General features: G+C 33.9%; 1 protein-coding gene across 2 annotated transcripts in view; it reads right to left on the minus strand.

The window, feature by feature from the left end:
• Window positions 1–1,715: 1,715 nt before the first annotated feature.
• The window catches only part of LOC145999590 (leukocyte receptor cluster member 8 homolog), a 31,908-nt gene continuing 10,327 nt past the window's right edge, over window positions 1,716–23,296 (minus strand). The window contains exons 7-14 of one of the 2 annotated variants that reach the window (XM_083136627.1): window positions 19,059–19,202; window positions 17,017–17,268; window positions 15,586–15,723; window positions 13,309–13,558; window positions 12,658–12,792; window positions 10,543–10,741; window positions 8,878–9,085; window positions 1,716–7,162 (exon numbers count right to left, since the gene is read on the minus strand). In XM_083136627.1, the coding sequence (XP_082992753.1) occupies window positions 7,000–7,162; window positions 8,878–9,085; window positions 10,543–10,741; window positions 12,658–12,792; window positions 13,309–13,558; window positions 15,586–15,723; window positions 17,017–17,268; window positions 19,059–19,202 (1,489 nt within the window). In that variant the 3' untranslated portion in view covers window positions 1,716–6,999. The remainder of the gene's footprint in view (window positions 7,163–8,877; window positions 9,086–10,542; window positions 10,742–12,657; window positions 12,793–13,308; window positions 13,559–15,585; window positions 15,724–17,016; window positions 17,269–19,058; window positions 19,203–23,296) is intronic. The other variant, XM_083136628.1, reaches the window with a different exon arrangement.

A 23,296-nucleotide genomic window follows, 5' to 3' on the forward strand; every position in this document is an offset into this window, starting at 1 on the left:
TGATGTTCAAATTTTTAATGTGAAATATGAAGATTTATACTTTCCTTTTTAAAAGCAATACTATGGAAACTAGTTTAGATATAAATATTAATGCCAAAACACAATTTGTAACAACTGTTTCAATAGATATATGGCTATCAATTTCATGTATCATTCCAATAACAGCTGACTTTTATATATTCTGTGGAATGGTTATGGGTGCACCTGAATATATATATCTTACCCCATTTACCTAAAATTGACATTTTTCTAATACCACCTCTTGTACATTCTCTCTCAAAACAACGTAAATGGTCAGATAGATTGATGTGCAAGGCAGAAAAGAGGTTACACAAATTTAATATCTTACAAGTCAGTGTAATTATGCAAATTAGCTTTAAAATAAGTAAAGTTGTGTACTGTGTTATTTTGAAAGGTTTCTATTGGGGATCTTTTGACAAAATACAAATACAAGCAGAAAATTTCTGAGGTATTCACTGCCAGTGAAATATTCCTATTCTAATACCCACAAAGATTCAAATATGACAGAAAGCTGTGCCGATTGTTACTACACACAACGAGCCAGTGTTTTTTTTCCTGTTGGTATGCCATAATGCTACATTTTTATAGGTGGCCATTTATGAACATATCAATATTTTGAGGTGTTCTAATGATGAACACAACAGAACCTACCTTTCGAGAAACAAAAAAACAGTGTGTGTGTGTGTAGATAAGGGTTGATTTACTTCCATCCGGACAAGTTTCAAACAGACACCACACTATAGTGAATCCTCCAACACAACATGCTATGGAAATGGTTCCGTGTCACAACCATCAACAATGCCATCCACAAGAAGTTACATGAGAAGGTGGTACTCTTTCTTTTCTTTGTTTATCCTCTTTCTCCCCCCCCCTCTATATTTGTTCCTCATGCTCTTTGTCTCTTTCAAGATCTTAAATCCAACCATGAGTGAAAACAAAGAGCAGAAAGCTGTACAAGCATCACCTGGTGGGAAGTCTGTTGGCGAAAGCTTATGGTCACCTTTGACAAAGCCTAGATATATCTACATGATCGTGGAAAGGTTCATGCAATAACATACAGAAATGTCAATAGATTTCATGACTGAAGCTGGATTTTGTTACATGGGACATTAAAGATATAAAAAAAAAACTTATGGTCTGATCGTGATGAAATTTAAATACAATGCAGATAGAAAGGTTTTAAACAAGTCAATTTTTTTTATATTGCCCCCCCCCCAAAAAAAAGGCGAATTTTGTGAAAACTTTCTCTGAGTATTGGGTAGTCTTACAATTCTGATCTTGTTTCATTTGGAAACTCTTTGCATCTGTTCCATTATCACTGTTAATTAACATTATAAAACCGAATTTTATTCAATGGAGTAAAGATGTGTGGGCCACGATTGGACCACAAGCTTTTTTTTTTTGGAAAAAACTAAAAAAACTGCACTTTTTTATTGTCACAACGATAACAAATCGAAGGCATACTAAAGAAAATGGTTACCATAGCGTGACTCAAAATTGAATAAGCTAAATTTTCATGTAACTCTATGTCTACTGGTAAATTTTTAATTACGGTCCAAACTCTGGTGTTCATAAGTTTAAATCCAACAGTGATCCTGTACTATTAAGTTTAAAAACTAATTACATACTTATAATGTGGAAAACTCTCAACAGACTACAAACCTTGCATAAAAAATAATAAATTAAAGCTCGTATCAACACATTTTTCTTTTATTAACGTATTCATATCTACATATATACAGAATAAAATTCATTTCTTGTATCTTGGTATATTACAAACTTTTGTTCACCGAAATTACACTTTTAAACCTTGATACAAGGTTACCACTAGAAAAAAATCTTTATCCGTTGCTTTCAGGCAAGTAACAACTTGCATGAAATCGCAGAAAATATTTTTAGTGTGACCCAATCACCATCTGCAGAGTTATCACACAATTCACACAAGAGTCTAAGTCACAGTGAACAAACGTATGTCTGAATTCAGCAATAGTTCAGGAACAAAAAAAAAAGCCTATTTCAATCAGTTGATATTACATTCTCTTGCAGAAAGCACCACTTATCAAGGATATGACAACAAAGCTTTTGAATCATCAGTGCTTCAACTGGGATACTTTAAAAAAAAAAATTTAAAAAAAATTCTCTGGAAACTTCAAAAAGGAATGTTACATATTGATGTCTATTTGCAGATACTTGTCCTGTGAAGCATTGAAAGTCAAATCAATTTTGAACTAAATTTTTGATTAAATTTGGTGAAAATCTTTGATGGTAGAATAACATATTCACAAGTGGGGGGAGGAAGAATATAAAGACAACTGTCAAGGCAAGCGAAGATGATAAAATATTTATGTAATGTAATATTAAGATAAAATGCTCAAATAGAATTATTTAATTTTTTTTAAATTGGTAAAATAAAGTATGCATGTCTTCCTTGCACTGCTGCAAACAAACTACAGCACAGACAATTCTGACAAAAAATAGAACGATTAATAGGACAAACGTTTAGGATCAGAAGTACCTGCCAGAAGATTATTGTCAAATCACTTACTTTTAAATTTAATTTTGATTGTCTTTTCATTTGTGAATGTTTTAGAAATATATATATATATATGGACATGATTGAACGTTAAGAAAAACTGAAATTCTCACATTATAACAACAATGTTGCTTCCCACGTAGATTTTTTCCTTCTTCCAATACACACTATTGTACATAAGCTTCCTTTACTTTTGCCTTTGTAAATGTGAAGCTGTGACAAGGGTTTATGTACAAATACTATAAGCATTTGAAAATCAACTCTTGTTTGTTTTAAGATTAAACAATGTTCATTTTCACAAATTTTTTTTTTATTAAATATTCGTTTGCCAGTAGTGAATATAATAAAATGTAGGATTACCTTCTTCTTTCGAATGTCAGACCAATATTAGACTTCTGACAAAAGATATCTTAAAAAAATTCATGAATTTCTTCCAATAACCTACTGATGGCAAACAACTTGGCATTATATTTATATGCCAGCTGTTGCATTTAATAAATGTGAATTTGGAAGATCAGAGAGTGCTTTGTATTGTAAGGCAGTGCACATGTTGCATGTTGTAACATCCTTGACTTTTTGAAACTAAATTAATGATGAGGCTTACAAACTAAATTGGGAAGTAATAGTGTATAATAAGCACAGCATTTGTAACATAGAATTTGCATTAAAATGTTTACAGTAGTTTGTAAACATGTTTAAAATTTTGTACAAACAGTAAGTTTCAGACCAGAATTTCTCCTCAAAATCTTGAAAAAACAAAAAAGCAAAAAATTAATATACAGTGTCTGGATTTTCTGGTCTGCTTATTTGTCACCAAACATGTAAATAAAGCTAATAACATTTCATAATTTGAAGTTTTTACAATAATTATTAACCAGGAACAACTTGTAGAAATTACTGCTCCACAAAGCTTGTCATAATAGATCAATTAATTCAATAACAAATTTCAAGTGGAATTTTTCATATTCCACGCAATGCAAATTTAAAAATACTTTTATAATTAGATAATTTACTAGGGAGAATAGCTTATATGATCAATTCATAATAATGAAAATATCTCTCTCCTTTCCTACGTAACCTAAGATCCTCGACAGTTTAAACAAAATAAGGGCAAATATATATATAAAAAAAAAAGTGGCAAAATTCGCCACAAAAATGATCTTACGGAAATATTGTGTCCTTAAATGAGCATTATATCATAGCAACACACTGCAAGATGATGATGTTATATCTTCAAAAATTGCAAAACTTGCCTCAGTATATTGTCTCGCCTACAAAGAAACATTAAAACTTTGAAACTGCTAAAAACTGACAGGTGTATCCTTTATTTTCTGACAAATTACTATTGTGTCAAACATGCTACTGTAAAATTTAATATCATTTGCATACATCTACTTTTACGAAAAATACTAGAAATTCAAATGTGCATATTCATGAAATAGCCTATTGTGCAAATAAATGGCTTTAGAAGAACATCCTATTCAAATATTATTCAACTAGTAGAACTACATGCATAGAATGTAATGAGAGATTAATCTAGACCCAATTTTAATTCATTAAATAAAACAATGAGATTTTATTTTGAAACTACATTTTAAAGGGTAGAAAATAACAGTTTTAATCTTTCTAATGTAAAAGATAAAAGCTTCGATATTGAAAACAGCTCAAGTAGAAATTGGAAGTACAACAAACTACAAATCAATCTATTGTTTAAAATAGATGATTTCTTTCGCATACCCCCAAAAGCTGATATATTTATAGATACAACCTACAAATCCGATTTTTCTTCAAGATAGTGCAATGATTTTTAAAAGCACATATTTAACTTTGAAAAATGAAACAGTTCTAGTATTGAATAAAACAATGAACTGGCACAACATCAATGGAAAATTGGCATCTTCTATTTGACAGAGCATTTAAAAGGAAACAACAGTAACCTGAAGAAAAAAATTATTGAATTTCACCTGGCAACTTTCAACTGTTTCAAAGTTTTCATTTTCTCTGCATGAGCATATAGGGTTAAGTTCTGATGATAATGGCACATTTAATGTACAGAAAATTTGTATTAAAACTTCATTTTAAAAAAATCTACGGCATGCGGAACCCAGTACACTTCGATAACACTACTGAACAGTGCAAATGAGCTCCTGTTTAGCGTTCACGTTGAAATCTTCTAGAGAAATCTCTAGATTTTACCACCTAGTATTTTCGCAAGTATACTTACCACATTTCTCTTCATTACCAGAATAACTTAAGAAATTAACAACAAAAATAATTTAAGGCCCTAAAAACAATGTTTGTAATCAATCTGCAACATAATGTTCTGTACCCCTCTCTACCCCAAAGTATAGTATTTACAAGTTTTGTGATGCTTTCTGTGCAACTGTACAATTTACGCTAATAAATTAACCTTTTTCACTAAATAGTGAAATATATTTCACGAACAACTGTCCAAGCTTCTTTGCACAGATCAATTCACTGAAAGAGAAATGCTAGCACATCAAGAATGGTGGATCCAGCAGCTTTCAAATTGCTTTTTGACCTGGCAACAGGTGGCGTTGACGTTTCGATGGACTTGAATCTGCATCTGTTGTCTTCTACAGCTGGACTGCAAGTTGTAGGTGCTGTTTCAATGCTGCAAAGTGCTGTAAAAATGCTTGTGTAGAATAGCAATTATCAACCCAACACTACCAGATAAAGACAGATTTTGTGGAAGGTTCCAACGAATTGGGGGAAATATTTATGAAGAGAATGCTGGTCCATTAGAGTATCATCAGGACTAGATACTGAAAAGAAGACAATACCAAGGTACAGATTGCGAACCGACAAGAACAAAAGGCAGAATAAACCTAGAAAAACCTAATATTGTCGAGATAAAATCACTTCTCCAGCTTACGCTGCTCATCCGGTCTTCACTTGATTACAGTCTTTTCGTCACATTTATTTTGAACTTGTCACTGCTTCCTTTCCGAGGATTGACGACAGATATTGGGTCTTCTCATATTTCAACTTTGTTGGGATTTGAAAATAGGGTAAACAGGATATTGACTTCATAAATGGTACAGGATAGATTGACTTTTTGAGCTTGGGAAAGGGACAAAGGATTATTTACAACAGGTTAAAAAAGGGGAATTTTTTGCTCTGCATTTTCCTAGTCTTGAAGTTTCTTCTCCATTTTTCTCTTTCTTGAACCACGTGTTGCTATCACTACTATGCATCAATTCAATACTTCATAAAACAGACAAGAAACGGGCAACAGGAAATTTTGCTATTCCCTTATGCTTAAGTGTCTTTCTTTCACATTTTTCTATACTTATTGGTGTGTTGTACTGTTCATCATAAACTTCACATAAAAGTCACTTCAAGAAACACAACTTTACCACAATATGACTGATAATTTCTCACTCACCTCCAATACGATTTTACTGATCTGGTTGGTGCGTGCCTGCATCAAATCAGAAATCTCTCCTGCAACTAATGTAGTAATTTCGACATTCTGACATTTTATCAAATAACTTTCATCGTGTGATTACTTCAACTTTACCACAATATGACTGATAATTCCTCTTTCACCTCCAATTTGGCTTTATTGATCTTGCTGATGCGTCGGAATCAAATCTGAAATCTCTCCTGTAACTAATGTAGTAGTTTCAACATTCTGACATCAAATAATTTTCATCGTGAGATTACTTCAATATGAACTTTACTCCACATCTAGAGCCTTTTGGATTCTTTGTCACTGCTTCTTTCCGTCATATCAATGAAAATTCTTCCTCTAATAAAATGCAAGGATTTTTCCTCCAAAGATCAAAAAATTTGTATCTTCCACTCGTCATCTCACTGGAGCTTTCACTTTCAGTATAACTCGGAAACCTCTCCTCCGAAGGCATCATGCGTTTGTCGGCTATTCTACAGCTTCAATTTCAATCCTAGGTTTCCTTGCAAGAAGACTAGTGCTTTTATCTTCCACATTGAACGTAGCAACTTCACGGCCATTTTTCTTCATCTTTGCTGCACCTAAATCTCCAATCTTCTCTGCGTTCACTCAGCACACTTCAACATAACAGTTCCAGAAGTCCACATTTCACAGTTCTAAACAATTTTGGCTTCAATTTAACTCTTCAATCACAGCTGCACTTGTTATCCACACTGGAATTTGGCATACACCGAGCTGTACGTAAACGCATACGTGAGATTCAAAACGTAGACCCACAACGAACAAAAATTTTCATGAGCCCTTGGGCACTAACGATGACTACATCCAACCTACGGAACCTTCCACATCAACAACACAAGAGAGCTTTTCCTTAGCAGAAGAAACAATCATCGATCATTTCTGCCAATCTTCAAGAGGCAGCCATCACAAATGGAGATCATAAAATATCCCTGAGAATAATGGCATTTTCGAGAAACACCTTGCGGATCCATCACGAAAAGGCAAGAAGCTAAATGTTGTTGAGAGCTGGAAGACTAGCTTTGCAATCTATCTTGGTCCTCTGGGGATCGTTATAGATGATTTCAAAGGAATCTGAAAATTTGTACCATTCCTCTACAGACTCAAGAGCCAATTCCTCAATGACGAAACTCACAGGCAAAAACTGTCGGTAGCTACATTAAAAATAAAGAAAAAGAGTTAAAACAATTGCAAAGAATAAACACATACATAAGCACAGTATTAAATGTATATATACACTTTTCTTTAAAAAATGATTCTGTAGTATTTTCTTTATAAAACAAATATATGTACAACACAGAAATCAAATAATGTATTTTCTTTCTTGCTAGTAATGTATGAATGTGAACAATATTTAAACCATGCTTTCCTAAATAGTAAAAAAAAAATATGATTGTATATATAACAATACAAGTCATCAAAAGCAAACCTTAATTAATGATTTCTGAAATTGGAATTTACAAATTAGCTGAAGACGAACTATAAATATGTAATTTTAAATGTCTATTACATTCTGTTTTAAAAAAGCAAGATTAAAATAATATATAGATGAAAAAATTAACTGAAATCTAAATTGTAAAGTGACTACACTATTTTTAAAAACATACAATCTAATGATCACAAATCTGAAATAAACTGATTATAGTTACTATTATTAAATAAAAACACTCATTTCATATAAACTGACAATGTACTCTTGTCATACTTACCAGTGACCACAACATTAGGTTTAAACTGATATCAAGTGAATTTAATAATAATATAAATAAGCATGCGGAAGTATCCTCTACATGTAAGACTACATTAGAGAGCCATTAAATATTATATTCACAATAAGAAAAAATAATTGTTAACCTTCATGTAAAAACTTATGCAACTGGAGAAAACAGGAGTAAAAACATTTATTTTCAAAGAAAAAAACTATTTCCAACTTTAACATCAGTAATTTAAAATCTGAAAGTGGTAATATTTTAATAGCTGTGATAAATAAGAGGGGTAAACAGTGTTCTTGAAGGTGAAATAAATCTGTTATCTACGTGATATTCAACTGTATACCCATACCTAAAAAATTAAACAAATTTCAAAAAAATAATAAATAAATGTAAATTATGTTCTTCCCAAAAGCTGAATCTGCATTATGATGTCTCTTAATATAGTTTCAACACTTAGCGCAGGAAAATCTCGCTAATACGAACTGCTCTTCATTAGATAGTTTAAATTCCTCATTAAAGTTATATGTTTTCAAAATGTGGCTCTCTCTTACTTCAAAGCTAAGTTGAAGTTCCTACAGAAAACTATAAACATTGGCTACTTCCTGCTGTAAACTCCTATGGAGGAAATCAATGTGTCTACTGGAACAATTGATCCATCCCTACAATTCTATATTTTATCGGTCATCACGGATTATTATACATAATTGTGTATTGCTTTTTGAACAAAATACTGTCATTTTATTCAGCAACTTTCATCCTTATGTTTGGTTTGCGCTGAGAAGTCATCATGTATTCCCCAAAATTAGTAATGAAAAGAAAATTACTTTCCTAATTTTTAAAGAAAAAAGGGAAAATTACAGACCACGATGGATAAAAACCTGAATTTTACTAACCACTTTCCATTCCTGTAATTTGAAGTTAACTTTTCCTTCTTTGAACTTAAAATTGACAGGACTTTTCTGCATGCATGACATTTACTTCCACCTATCTTTCCCTATTTATATGCAAAAATTACACTAATTTATTAAACTATTCCCCTGCATTTTCATCATCCAAATGTCTGAATGACAGATACTCTAAGTTATCCTTGAAAATAATAATAATAAATACACCAAGAACAAATCAAATTGCTCATTTTTCACTACAGTAATACATACGCTTTTATCATGGTTTTCAAGGCAGATTTTCTTTCACGCTCGATAAACCAATTAACAAGGTATCCTGTCATTCTCGGAGCTTCACGATAGCATCTGAAAAATTTGTGATAATTTCTAACCCACCATGCAGCTCGTAGCGTAAGCGCAAAGCTAACGCATACATCTTTCTTGTCTCCAATGGTTAGGGAAGCCAGCACTGTCGTCAAATCTGAAGAGGAAAGGAGAAAAAAAAATATGAAACTTGCTTCACATGGAATTTTATTGCAAAATTTATGGACGGAGTACAGTTTAGATAGGTGGCTGGAATGGTTCGTAAGACCCTGCACAAGGATCTATCTGTTCTACCAATACATATGAAGCAGCGCGGATATTAGGGGTTAAATCACAAAATACAATTTGTGAGAATCAGCAGTTTAAAAGCACATCCATCTCTTTGCACGTGCACTGTTATATTCTAAAGCAAATTTCACAGTATAAGAAGCAAGGTAGAGTCCTGTCCTACATTGCACGAGTTCTTACAGTCTCCAATGTACATGATCCAATAATAAAAACTAAATAGACTCTTGTCAAGTTTGTCTCATATGTTATAATGGAAACTGCATAACTACGATATAATTCATGCACAATTTCAAGTTTTATATGAAAGATGCCTGCTAGACAGCAAATAAAAACATTCATTCTTGTTCCGGGGAATGAAACTGGCTATACATGTGTGTGTGTTTGTGGGGGGGGGGACAGATATCAACAATAAAAATATTATTTATCTGTAACAGCCTACATATGATGTTCATTTTTGCAATTACATATCACATTTCATCTTTCTTCCACATTTGTTTAGTGCACTTTATGCTAAAATATGCTTATCAGGACTGACCCTGCGATTTAAAACAGAGGCACTTTGCAGCATGCAGCCGATGGGAATTGAATTCATGACCCCTTCATTATAAAGTAACAAATGTTGCCACTACGATACAAGGGAGACACGTACCTTCTAGCAGAGTATTACTTAAAAAATAAGTAGTAGTTCTTTAATGTATATGATAAAGATAATACAAAAATATATCAATTTATTAAATTCATTATTGTAGAATTGAAAAAAATATTAACTTTATTAACCTGGCCATACAAATCTTGAACTACAGTTCAAAGGAAACAGTGCAGGATCAACCATCTCCATAAAAGAGATAATCAATTTTCCATCAATTACGTAACTTGCAGGATAATTCAAACTTCAGAAAGTGTCGCGTCTGTAAATAAACACCAAATTTCGTTTCTAAGAGTCTATTTCGCATTTTGTAGTTCATTTCGTAACAAAACAGGGTAGGAAAATGCACCTCACACCTTTCTGAAACATATGTGTTATTTTATATTTCATGTTTTCATCAAAAACAAAATATGCATGCCTCTATTTATAAGCATTTACTTCAACAGTTTCAATGCACCCGAAATGTGGAGAGAGTTCAATCATAATTTGCATTTAAATGAAGCTTGCTTAATTCTTGGAATTCATAGAATTTATGAGCCACTCATATCAGGTTTCACAAAATGCATTAATAATTTGATATGATTTAGAAGATGCATTTTTTAAAATACTATGAATAGCCATTCTTGATTTGAATATACTTTACAATATAAATTTAATGCCAAGTTAAACAGTACACTCACCTAATGTATTTTTTGTAAATATATAATACAAAATCCTGTATGCTAAAAACTCCAGTCGGTTGTCTCCCCCTACTTCTGAGTACAACATCTTCAGCTGCGTCTGGCACTGGTTGAACTCTTCGTGGTCACCCTTCTCCAAAGCTACTCGTGCGTGCGTCTCGTACACGTGGACGGTAAAGTTATCCCTAATACCCTGCACCTGAAACAAGGAAGCAAACTATCAGTCGTGAAAAAACTATATAGTTTTGAAAGTTGCACTAAAGTATTGAACGGTGATCATGAAATCAACGATGGCGATCTGCAGTTAGCCCGCAGGGATATTTCCAGAGGCTCATGAGTGATGGAAAAAAAAACAACTTTTGCACTGGTTATGTATGTTGGTCTAGGTCAACCGAGTATCTTAGTAACCACCGGAGCTAACATAAGATTTAGTGGACTGATAAGACCTGCAAAAAAAAGTATTCATGGCAACAGAAATAAACTTGATCGACCTGTCAGGGTATGAGGACAAAAAAACAATGTTCATCTTTTGGAAACTACTAAACATGAAGATCTAACATTTTCTGAAGTTAACCCATCCGCTTACCTAGTCATAGAATCGACGGGTTCCCGATTTTCATCATGTAGTTCCTTTTTCATTCAATAGATGGGAGAGGTTGTATGATCTTTCAAATCTATGACGTGTATGTTTGTGCTGCTAAGTTTTTCATACCATTTCAAGTGTGTTTTGTTCAGTAATTTCTCATGTAAACACACCTTCATTTGTTACGTCTTGCAAACATGTTGCATAAGAATGTTGTAGATGATTCTGTGATTGAAAAGTTGCTTTTCAATAGCGGTAAAGAGGAAAATGTGGATTTTGGAAGTGGAGATGAACACGGGGGTTAATTTTATGTTAGTGAAATTGAAGAATGTAGTGAAAGTGAGGAAGAGGTGGCTGTGGCAGGAAAAATATAAAAGGTTGAGGAATGGAAATGGAATGCAAAGATGTGTGTGATCAAATTTATTAGGTGAGTTTCTAATTATCTTTCAAGTAAACTGCATATGTGCATACTTATTACTATACTTCCACTTCAATATATAAAATTTTCACGTAAATTGCTTGGATAGTTTAAACAATGTTTGACATCTTGTCTTGCTGTGCAACCTTCACGGGAAATAGCCAAATTCAAATGGTATTTCATGGCAAAAAAAATTGGCATTTAAATGGTAAGCGGATGGGTTAAAAGACTTGCAATCTATGTTCAACGTGTCATATTTATTGCCATGTCTGTCTATTATAATGAATAATTGCATAACATCATGGTTGCTTCAATACCACTTTTGAACCACTACTGACATAAATGCCAAGACACTTACTGATTCCCACAGACAACGATCCTTTGTAGTTGAAATAATTTTAAGTGGTTCAAAATATTCAATTTTAAAATGAACTTTTTCCATTAGAACTATCTAATAATGAAATCCATTCACAACACTGCTGCAATAAAAATAACGAAAATTATGCATTTTACATAATTTCAGGACATTTTCACCCCACAAGACACATGGGATTCCAGAAAGAGTATCGGGGCAATATTGGTGATTTTGATACCGTTATCACTAGTATCAGTTAATACCAAACATTCAATCTGTCCTTAGTACATCTCCATGTATTATATACAGTGATATCTGCTGGGTGATCATCTAACTCTAATTATGGTTGCTTGGGGACCTTCGGGCAGTTGCTCAAACTATCTTTTAGTTGGAATTTTTATATTAAATTGTAAGGTGAGAGGTCTATATATATATATATATTTAACTATACAAATAAAACATCCACTATCTATAGGAATTATACTAATTATGCAAACTGTATACCTTTTCTTACTTGTTTTATTTAAGGTTTTTTGGGGGGGTTTATTTATATTTGGATGGGAGTAGCTCCTTGGCTTCCAAGAGTTGAACAATTTCTGTTATAAAGTGAACTAATCACTGCACAAAAATAAGATGAATTACTACTTTAGATTCAAGCATATTTTGTAGATCCTGAATTCACCTATGACAGGAAAATTGATAAAAACATGAGGTCCTTAAGTAAACTTAGAATACAGGAAATTCAAAACTGTTCCTCACCGTCAGATCCTGACGTATGGACTTTAGTTGATCGCATGCGTAATGGTAATCCTGTTTCTTGATCCAATGGTCTTTCACATTCTGTAGGGCTTTTTGCAATATGTCTAATGGCCTTATTTGTGAGCAATCTGGTGCCTGTAAAGAAAACCAAATACAAGTGAAGATATAGGAAGTCCTTTACTTGTCTTAACAGTGAAATTTTACAATGGGAAACATGAACATCAATTTCCCTACTAACCTAGCAATGATGACCCCTGTCAAACAAACCATGGGTCCCATGTTCAAATTACTGTTTACGAAATTTACAAATTAGCACCCAATGTTGGACATTATCCATTGTTTTTCACTACTAGTAATATTCAGTACATCAAACTGAAGTATAGTTTGTCCACATCGAATGTTAAAATGTCATGCTTGTCATTCTCTTCTTTGTTCAAAAACCTACTTTTCGTGCACTTCCACAAATATATTGATTTCTCCAGAAAAACAGTGAATTTCCCTGACTTTTCCAGAAGCAGTAAATTTCCTGGCTTTTCCAGGATTTCCAGACTGGTAGACACCCTGAGGCATTGATACGAATCAAGAAAAGAAGAACACACCACTCAGCAAGTCATAACTGTGAAATGCAAGCATTTTCTTTTTAATACTTACTGAAGTTAAACGAAGGTACGGTTTTTCAATGTCCTGACATGTTCCTACGATGTGGAATCTGGACCAGTCAATCTCTGCTGGGTCGTCTTGAACAAAGTTATTTATTGTCATTGTCAAATTGAGGGCCTTCTTCCTCTTCGGGGCAGGCGTGGTCTCGCCAGCAAAGCGGGCAGCTCTCTGCTGCAGCCGTTCACTGGTGCAAACCTCACCCTCCACTTGGACAAACTCAGAATAATAATTGTTTTTATTTCTGCAAATACAAAAATAAAGAAATATGAGCTTTGTGCTAAAAAGAATAATGTAAGGATGGACAGGTATGAAATTTTGGTCCATACCAATGAAGTGACGATAACCGATATAAACAAAAGCTGCATATTTAGACTTACTTTTTTAAAAAAAATGAAGGCATGTAGATTATAGCCATAAACATTCTAACAAAATGACAGAATATTACGCTAAGATATTTGTAGATATATCAGATTTGATGCACAGATTATGCTTATATCGGCCGATTAATCTCTCCCATCCCTAGAACATTATATAAAGCGTAAAACGTGAATTTTTTCCCAAATTGAATTCTCTGACCACCCCAGGTGTTTCTCCACTATTTTCAAATATATTTCCGTGCCACTGTGTAAGCTTTTAACTTAGAACTAAATAAATGTAATGTTAAATATTTAGCAGCATACATAATTCCAATATTTGAAGTACATTTAATACTCTTGAAAAATAGACAAAAATGTAATATTATGGATGGAAGTCAGAACGTGTTACTCAAGTATTATTAGTCAACATAGGCATACCAGTGAACTAGGTCATTGTCAAAATTAATTCGTTACTTCTATAACTTAGTTTAGTGCAATATTCTGTTATTGCCACTTCTTAATGAACATGCAGGTATAATTCATGTACTCTAGTTTTACCAATTTGTGTATTGAAATGGTACAATACCAACTATCAGCATGGCAAAAATTTGATACTGGTCCATCTGTTGAAACACTGAAACGTTTGCATGAAAATCAAATTACAGTACAAAAATTATTCCCAGGCTTTTACAGGATTTTTTTTTGGTGGGAACAAACCAAAGGCTTATTTTTCAAAATTTTAGATTACCTAAAGATTTCATACATGAAAAACATGGTTATGATTAGAGCTGAGCCAATACCGATCTGATGTATCAGTATCTACCGATACCAGTGGTATCGGTATTGGAATGTATCGGTTGGAATTTATTTACTGATACCTGCTGATACTTTTCCGGCAATTTGGTATTTTATTATCATTTCCAGTTTCCTTGCTTACTTTGTTGTATTTGTTTTTATTTTATATCCAAACAGCGAAAAATTGCACCTACATGGATTATGTTCTCCCCAAAAATGCTGTGCGATACTTTCAGAGAGTCTTAACTATACTGGAACTTTTTTATTTTGCACCAGTTTTGTGTGTAAAACTGAATTTGGTGATAACTAATTCAATATTCTGATGTGATTATTAAATATTTTAAAGCTAAAACCTTGTTATATTCAGACTTATGATAAGAGTGGAATACTAACACACTAACATTAATCAATATTTTTTAACAACTTTTTAATTATTACAATTTTCAAGCTTTTTAACAACTTTTTAATTATTACAATTTTCAAGCATCGGTGAGAATATCGTCTTCGGTATTGGCTATCAGTTCAAACTGGTATTGGATCAGCCTTATTTGTGATGTGACACCTTGCAACAATTGATATTATTCACTTATCACATTTCCAAAAGATCAAGAACAATCAAGAGCATATCCACTCCAGATGCCGTACCCTTAGTGAATGAAGACAGTCTCTCTTTGAAATTAATCGGAAATAACCGTGCAACACGCAAATACAAAATCTTACGTAAGTAATTCTTAAACAGAGTTTACCGCATAAATAATGAATTTCGTATTTGTATATTTTCAGAATATTTCCAGATATTATTATCCAGTAATTTCCAAATTGCAAGAAGCTAGGGAGATTTGGGTTCAAATCTGAATCTTGATCCTATATCCAAAACTGTTTCAATGGTTCCAATATCTGAATACCCTATTCCAAATCTTCGATCTGATATCCAAATCCTGAATCCTGAATTTGATATCTGATAACAAACCACGAACCTACAGCTTCATTATTCAAATCCACTAGAATCAGATGTCTGAATTTTCAGTTTTAGAACCTCCCATCCCCAAAAGCAAGCTTTCTCCTTCCTAACTCCCTAAAGAAAGAAAGAAAAATGTATGAATGCATGAATACCAACCCTCTATTTGCCTGCTTTCCTCTGTTCCTAGTTCTGTTTCGGCCTCTTCCCTCCGACCTATCCGGAGTGCGGTTCCTTCCCCTGCCACGTCCCTTTCCTCTAAAACGGATGTTCTCTTCACTGCTTGATGAGCTATTGCTACAGGAAGGAAGATAACAATTAGAACAGAATATATGATTGTAATACATTACACCACTTGTTCTCAAACTTACATACTTTTTCTATATTGCCAAGTAATGTTATTGGATTTTCAAAGCTAACATTTCAGTCGCAGGCTTTGGTCCTCAAAGGGGTGTAGCACCATGGAGTTTTGTGGTTTATATTGAATACAATAATTATGGTGCATAAAAGATTATACTTTGGTACTAAAAATGGGCACATTTTGGGATCAAAAGCAGTATATAAAATGACAATTCAATGTCAAAATGGTGAATACAACCTAAATTTGATTTGAATACTACACATATTACAGAAAATAAACACATCCCTTCTAATAGCACATTAATGTAGTTATAAAGAATATTAAGTTTATTTAGGGATGGGACAGATTAATTGGCCGATATAGGCATATTGGTGTATGGGTTTATTGGTAAAATTACCAATAATTTTACCGATCTGATATATCGATAAACATCTTATAATTTATTGCAACATTCTGCAATCTTGTTATATTTTTATGGATATAAACATACCATCACCATGCCCTACATTTCTTAAAAGTAAATATCCAAATACAGTATGCAGCATCTCTTGCATTGCAGTCATCTGCAAAAACACCTTTCTTAAGGAGGTGAATGAACCATTTAGTTCCTTCAAGGACCATTAAGAATTTTATATCAGATCGCTAGAATATCAGTAAATTTCATACTGATACTTTATCGATATCGGCCCATGCATAAGTTAATTCCTGCGTAAAGGAGTCACTTTTTGCTTCTCAAACATTTACAGCAGAATTAATCAATCTTCCATGATTTGCATAGCTCAGGATAATTCGACTTCAGAAAGTGTTATGTCGGTAAATAAACTCTAAATTTCATGTCTAAGAGTTTATTCACATTTTGCAGTACATTTCGTGACAAAACATGGTAGGAAAATGCATTTCACACCTTTCAAAAAGATGAAAAATTAAGATTACACCATGTTATTTCACATTCCATGCTTCCTCCAAAATTGAAACATGCACGCCTCCAATAACAACAACAAATTGGTAGAATATTGTAAACAACATATTTAAATATCAACAGTTTATCGGTATTGACAAATATTTCCGTCAATATTCACTTTCCAGATACAACTGTAGGGTATTTCCCATAAAACAAAATAATTTTTGATCATAGATTTTTGGAAAAAAATTCAATTACTACCTACAAAAGTTTAAGATTCCACAACTTTTTAATCACACTTGATACTGATTATAAGTTTAATTCTTACCTTCGTGGCCTTCTCCTCCTTGGTGGACTTCGAGAATGTGATCTGGACCTTGCACGCGGTTTCAAAGGACTTCTTGATCGCGTGCGGCTACGTGATTTACTTCGAGACCGCCTGAAACGATTTCGTCCAGAACCACGGAAAGGAAGAGCCTTCTTCCCAGAACTTGAATTCATTGTCACAGATACATTTGCTTCTGCTGCTGATGCTGGTTGCGGATGTTTTATCGCATTTAACAGGTCGCTGCCAGTTATGCTAAAAGAAACATAGTCCAATAAATACCTCACGTCTATTTTAATTAGTGACGGGAAAGATTAACTGACAAGTCAATACAGGCATGTTAGTATCACTTTACTGGTAATATTACCAATCCAATATATCTATAAATAGCTTACAATTTAGTGCAAAATTCTGCCATTTTTGTGAATATAAACAGTGTTGTAACGTAATCTCTAAATTCACGGTTCTTTTTCAAAGGCAAAAACCCATGGCAGACACCTGTTATATACTTAACAAGGTTAATGAATTCTTCATATTCAATGAAAATTTTCAATTTTATATCGAACCAGTACAATATTGGCATCAACAAAAAATCCCATATTTATGACAACATAGATCATATTGTGAACTACAAATATCTAATTTACTCTACTTGTGCATTTTGGAACAAATTTAGAGTGTAGCTTGTGCTAGTAACAAATATGTAGCAAAGCTGCAACCTATTAATTTCAATATCAATACTCTTATTTATCCAAAACTTTTATTCGAACTTAGGCACAATTAGTCTCAGGCAATTCAAAACCAACTACTATAAATATAGTTGAACATAATCTATAAATGAAATTTAGAATTTTATGAACAATAAATATTTACGTGCATAATCCAATGGTCTGGAAATTTAATTCAAAATTTAATGGGAACCCTTAAAAATTTAGAGAATTTATTTTTCAAAAACGAGTGGGAACTATGGTAATTCTCTCTCCATTTGCTTTTTCCTGTTTCTCTCTCTCTCTCATTTTCCCTCCCTCGTCATTCTCTCTCTCTACCACTCCTTCTTTTCTATTTTGCACGGGGGAAATCCCCTGAAAAATATTTTTTTTTAAAAAAATTGAGTTTTTTCTCCCCCCGCTCCCCAAAAAAAAAAGGATATGAAAAGTTCAAAATGCACATTCTTTCCATGCACAATATATTACATTTTTTCTCAGTTTTAATTCTACTATGACACACGCAGTAGAGAAGTGGTCGGTTTAAGATGCTACAATGACAGGCTACAATTATACGGAGATGTAATTTTTTCAGCATTTAGATTATCATCGTGGTTTTCCAAAAAGTGAGGAAAATTTTGAAAAAGGCTTTGCTGGCATTGGGTAAAGATCCAGCCAGGCATTGGTCACCCTGAAGAATATAAAATCGAGCATTTTTTTTGCAGACTCCAGAAAGGAGCTGCCCACATTAGCATAATCGGGAGTTTTTTCCGGAGGGAGCTTGAATTGTAAGGTCTGATATTACACGTACATAAGCTACATTAAAGGGATTCACAAAGATTCACAATAAAATATTTCATGAATATAGATTTTAACCTTTGCTTTAAAATTTGTAATCAAGAATCATTTTGAGGGGATTTGCATTTACCTTGGGGACTGGTTTCATTTAAATATTTAGATTTTCTCAAATTTTGGTAGGGGCTTAATGATTAAATTCGAATGGCAACATCCTCGTACTAATACATTTGTAGCAGCTGAGCCTAATTTAAAGTTATTTAAGTGAGGGAATTACCGAGAAATGGGTATCATTAAAAAGGGGGATAAAATAAGGAGAAATTAGACCGAAAACTATTACAAAACAACTAAAAGCAAGCTCATATTAATTCTAACAAGAAACTATCTAGCAACAATAACCTTGACAGTTCTGAAACTAACTCCTTGAAAGTTCTCTGAATACAATTTTGAAATTCAACTTTATACATGCGAGGGAATATTGGGCTGGGCGTAACTTGAAATTACAAATTTATGTACATTTCAAAGCGCAATTTAGCCAAAACTCACCTTGGCAGTGGTTCCTTATCCCAATCTTTCATCCAGAGGGAATGGTCTTTTGCTGCCATTGTTATCTTTCCTTTTAAAATTATTTCTACCCTATCTTTGTCAACAGGTGTGACGCATTTCTGGTAACACCTGTTCACATAGTTCCTAAAATACAATGATGGAATATGTTACAAATAATGAAAACTACAGAGTACATTTAGAAAAAGATAAGAAATTAGGATATGCACAATATTTCAACACTGCCAAAAAAATTAAGCTTAATTTACGTAATGTCAGTGAAATCTGTTTTCACTGGCAACCAGCATCCCCCATTAGCAATCCCGAAGCCAATGCCAGTGACTGGGTCCGTGTGAACAGGCCAGGGGTTGCATGCCGGTAGTCACGTGCAGTTAATTATTGAGTGATCGCTTTTCCACCATGTTGAATCATTGGAATGAAAATAAAACTGCAAAATCATGGGAATATACAGTGAAAATGGAATGGCGAAGCTTGGAGAGCATCATTACAATTCATTGATTGCTTTGCTTTTCTGGAGCTTTTGGCTAATTGCAAAGATGGGGATTAAAGGTGAGACAATGAAATGGATGAAAGGAATCACAAACACACACAGAACTCAACAAAGTCCGACAGACGATTATGCTGGACATGGGTCCAGAGCCTCGTTGGCATGCAAGACCTTAGTTACAGGAGTGTCCTGCATGGAAAAGATGTTTAAGTATGGGGGTCTTCACAAGGTGTCATCCCTTATAGCCTTATTACAGTCCAAGTTGCATGAAATGAACCAAGCTTGCATTCAACATGCTATTTGGAGCTGAAAATCATAATTTTGAAAACTCTTTTTGCCTTGGACATCTTGACAATTTCTTTTAGCTGGATGTTAGCTCCTTCGCCTTGATTCTTTCCAATTGCTGGAAGCTAATTCCATATCCAGCTATTGTCAAACTGGCACATCAGCCACTGGCATTGTGTAAATCAGGCTTTAGGACAGAATTGTTTCTGAATAAAATCATGAAAATTAATCATGGAGGCTTCTTAATAGACAAAAAATTTAAGAATGGTTTTATGGACATTTCTGCTAAAGTTGTGTAGTGTTGTCACCTTATAATGGAAAATACGTGGAAAGGTACAAAATTCATAATTCTGTGGTGTATCGCACATATTAAAAGATGTAACATCTCAGACTTCTGTATGCATTAGCTGGCCTGGTCAACCTGCTGTATTTGTGGAAGAGTGCTCTCATAGCACCTGTGGACTACAAAACGAGATGCTGTAGCATTGTAGGGAAATGGAAAGGAAGGAGCAGGTTTCGTCAGTTGCAGTGGAAACATCACCTAATTTGCAAGTAACAGTAGTGTTGAGATCATGACAAAAGCACGGTGCCTTCCCTGCAGTATATTTTACCTTTCAATTCATGTGGACCACCCTCCATGGTGGAGTGGTTAGTACAGCATTCTAGACTGCCAGGGGACACGAGTTCAAATCCTGGCCTAGCCATGGGTGTTTTGTGAATGTTGCTTCATGAATTTCATAATTTTTGCAATTAACCAAAAGTGCCAGAAAATAAAGCAAATCAATCAATTAATCATGTGATTCCCCCCATTACTCTGCTGCTTACCGGCCATGAGGTGCAGTGTGCAATTGTGAAGTTCGTATTGCACCACTAGCTCGCTGACCTCCACAAGTTGCTCGCGCCTGCTGAATGAGGGGTCAATCTCCATATGACTTCTCAAAAACTTCTAATTTCAATGATATTCCAGTAGGCAGCAAAAAATAGAATCCACACAAAGATTCTAACTTCAGTACAACATGTTTGTGCATATCCTTAACAAAAACCTTGCTTTTTCTTATAAACTTCTACATATAAACTACATGCTGAGCGTTAATTAGCAAGGATACATACAAGCAAGGAACTGAACAATGGCAAGTAAAGTACTGTATCTTCTTAACTACACATAGCTAAGGAGTGTCGTAAGAATAAATTCACACATACAGTTAAAATAGAAGACAAAACTGCTGGATGATTATAACAAAGATACCGAAACATAAAAAAAGGCAATCCCAGACACAATGCAATATTTCAATTCTAAAAGAGTCATAATTAATAATATGCTTTCTTATCACACATTATTCTAATCCAGGTGTTCATTCATATCAGTTTTTCCTGAAATTCCCATAAAGCAGTGGATCACAAAATGTGTGCCGCGGCTGGCTTACTGGGGCGCCGCAAAATGTTCCAATGTTTTCCTTGAAATGATATGATTGTTCCAAATGTGTGCTTATTTAGTACTTTAGTGACAGAATTCTAAAACTAGTCAACATATAACTGAACAAACTGAGCCTAGTTAATTACCAGAACAAACTGCTGAAGGAACACTAGTTTGTTCCAAAATTAAAACATCATTTATATTACTTTCATAAGACTCTACAAAAGTTAAATAACTATGAAAAACCTGACTGGAAATTAGATTTGCATGCCTTTTAAAAAAATGTAATTCATCAGGTAAAAGATTTAATCTTCAGTGTGCTGTACCTTTTTATGTTGCACACTACAGTTTCATTGCACTGAAATTCAAGTACAGTGGAAACCAGATTTTACGTTCCTGGATATTACATTTTCCTGCATTATGCATTCATTCTTGATAGTCTTAACATAGCAAAATGTTATAAAATTTTCTTCGATTTTACATTTTTTCCAGCAGAGTCCCCTCAAAAACATCAAATTGAGGTTCCACTGTATATGCTTACCTTCATATACACAAACAAAAGTACAAGAAAAAAAAATATGAAAAGATGTTTGCGAGAAATGAGAAACTGCTGCTGGTCCGACACACAAGGCACAGACATTGGAACCAGCCAGTGTTTTAAAATTAAATAAAATTAAACTGCACGAGGTAAATGTATTTGTGTTAATTAGAGATTATATTTTTCAACTCCCTTGACAAGTGTGTTTGTTTTACATTATGTTTGGAGAGGATACCAGGACAAGATGTACAGTTTAAAGTGAGATCACAACCAGTGTGCAATGTGCCTTCACTAGGAAGGACCAGAGACTCCATGATTATAAGGTGACCACATTACAATTACGCCACTGGGGAGTACTTGCAGGCAAACAAGGCTCTTGTGCCTCAGTTCACTAAGACATTAGCATTCACAAGGAGTTGCTAAGAGAAACTCTGAGAGGATGGCAAAGTGGGACATTTGACCCTGCAACTTCAGGAATTAATTTTCTTGTACTTTACAGTTGTTACAAGCACATGTACACATTTTTTTATGTAGTTTTGTGAGAACACATGCTCCCTTCATCAGACTTTTATCTTTAGTTTGAATATGTTCCAGTTACCACAAAACAGTTATACAAACTAATCTTGTCAATAGTGGTATATTGTTGGAACACAACTGAACAGTTGTTTGTTAAAACACTAAAATCACACACAAACAGCACTATAAAAAACACTTCGGAGTTCTTCCAAACTTTCGACTCCTTCACGGAGTCATCTTCAGGGCTGGTCGAGGACAGACAAAGTAGACGCGGTTGTCATTACGAAGAAATGCCAGTGTAACGACAACCGCGTCTACTTTGTCTGTCCTCGACCAGCCCTGAAGATGACTCCGTGAAGGAGTCGAAAGTTTGGAAGAACTCCGAAGTGTTTTTTATAGTGCTGTTTGTGTGTGATTTTAGTGTTTTAACAAATATGTTTTCGGCACGTGAAGTAAGAAGTTTTCTACAGTCATATGAACAGGTGTTGTTATTTTAAATGAAGATGTTATCAATTAAAGATCTCAAATATCAGCAGGTAGTTCAAAATAATCATCCCTTCTACACATAATCTTCATCTCTTCGATAGGAAGGTGAATACAAGCAAAGTAATTCTACAGCGCAAGCAATATGTACACACAAGGAAAAATTATAACTTCATGAATGTGGATTGCAGTGCATGAAATGAACATATATGAAGGCGAGTCAATAATTATCTGCAATTAAGTTATAGGCAGTAGGTGGCGCGGGAGGTCAAGGATGAACTGGAGAAGGAGCATGGAGGAAGAGAGCAACAATAGGACCCGGTGGTGAAATTTCATTGTAGCCCTTTGTGGGAGATTTAGGACATAAGTCAAGTCACTAGGCATGGTTTCTGCCACACAGGTTATATTGTTGCTGCTGTGTGTCTAATATTAAACTCTTAACGAATACCACGTGGCTTTCAGTTTGCACCAAAGAAAAGTGTTCACTGATTTGTTTT

Source organism: Lepisma saccharinum, chromosome 15 (assembly GCF_977018435.1).
Source record: "Lepisma saccharinum chromosome 15, izLepSacc3.1, whole genome shotgun sequence".
NCBI classification, from domain to species: domain Eukaryota; kingdom Metazoa; phylum Arthropoda; class Insecta; order Zygentoma; family Lepismatidae; genus Lepisma; species Lepisma saccharinum.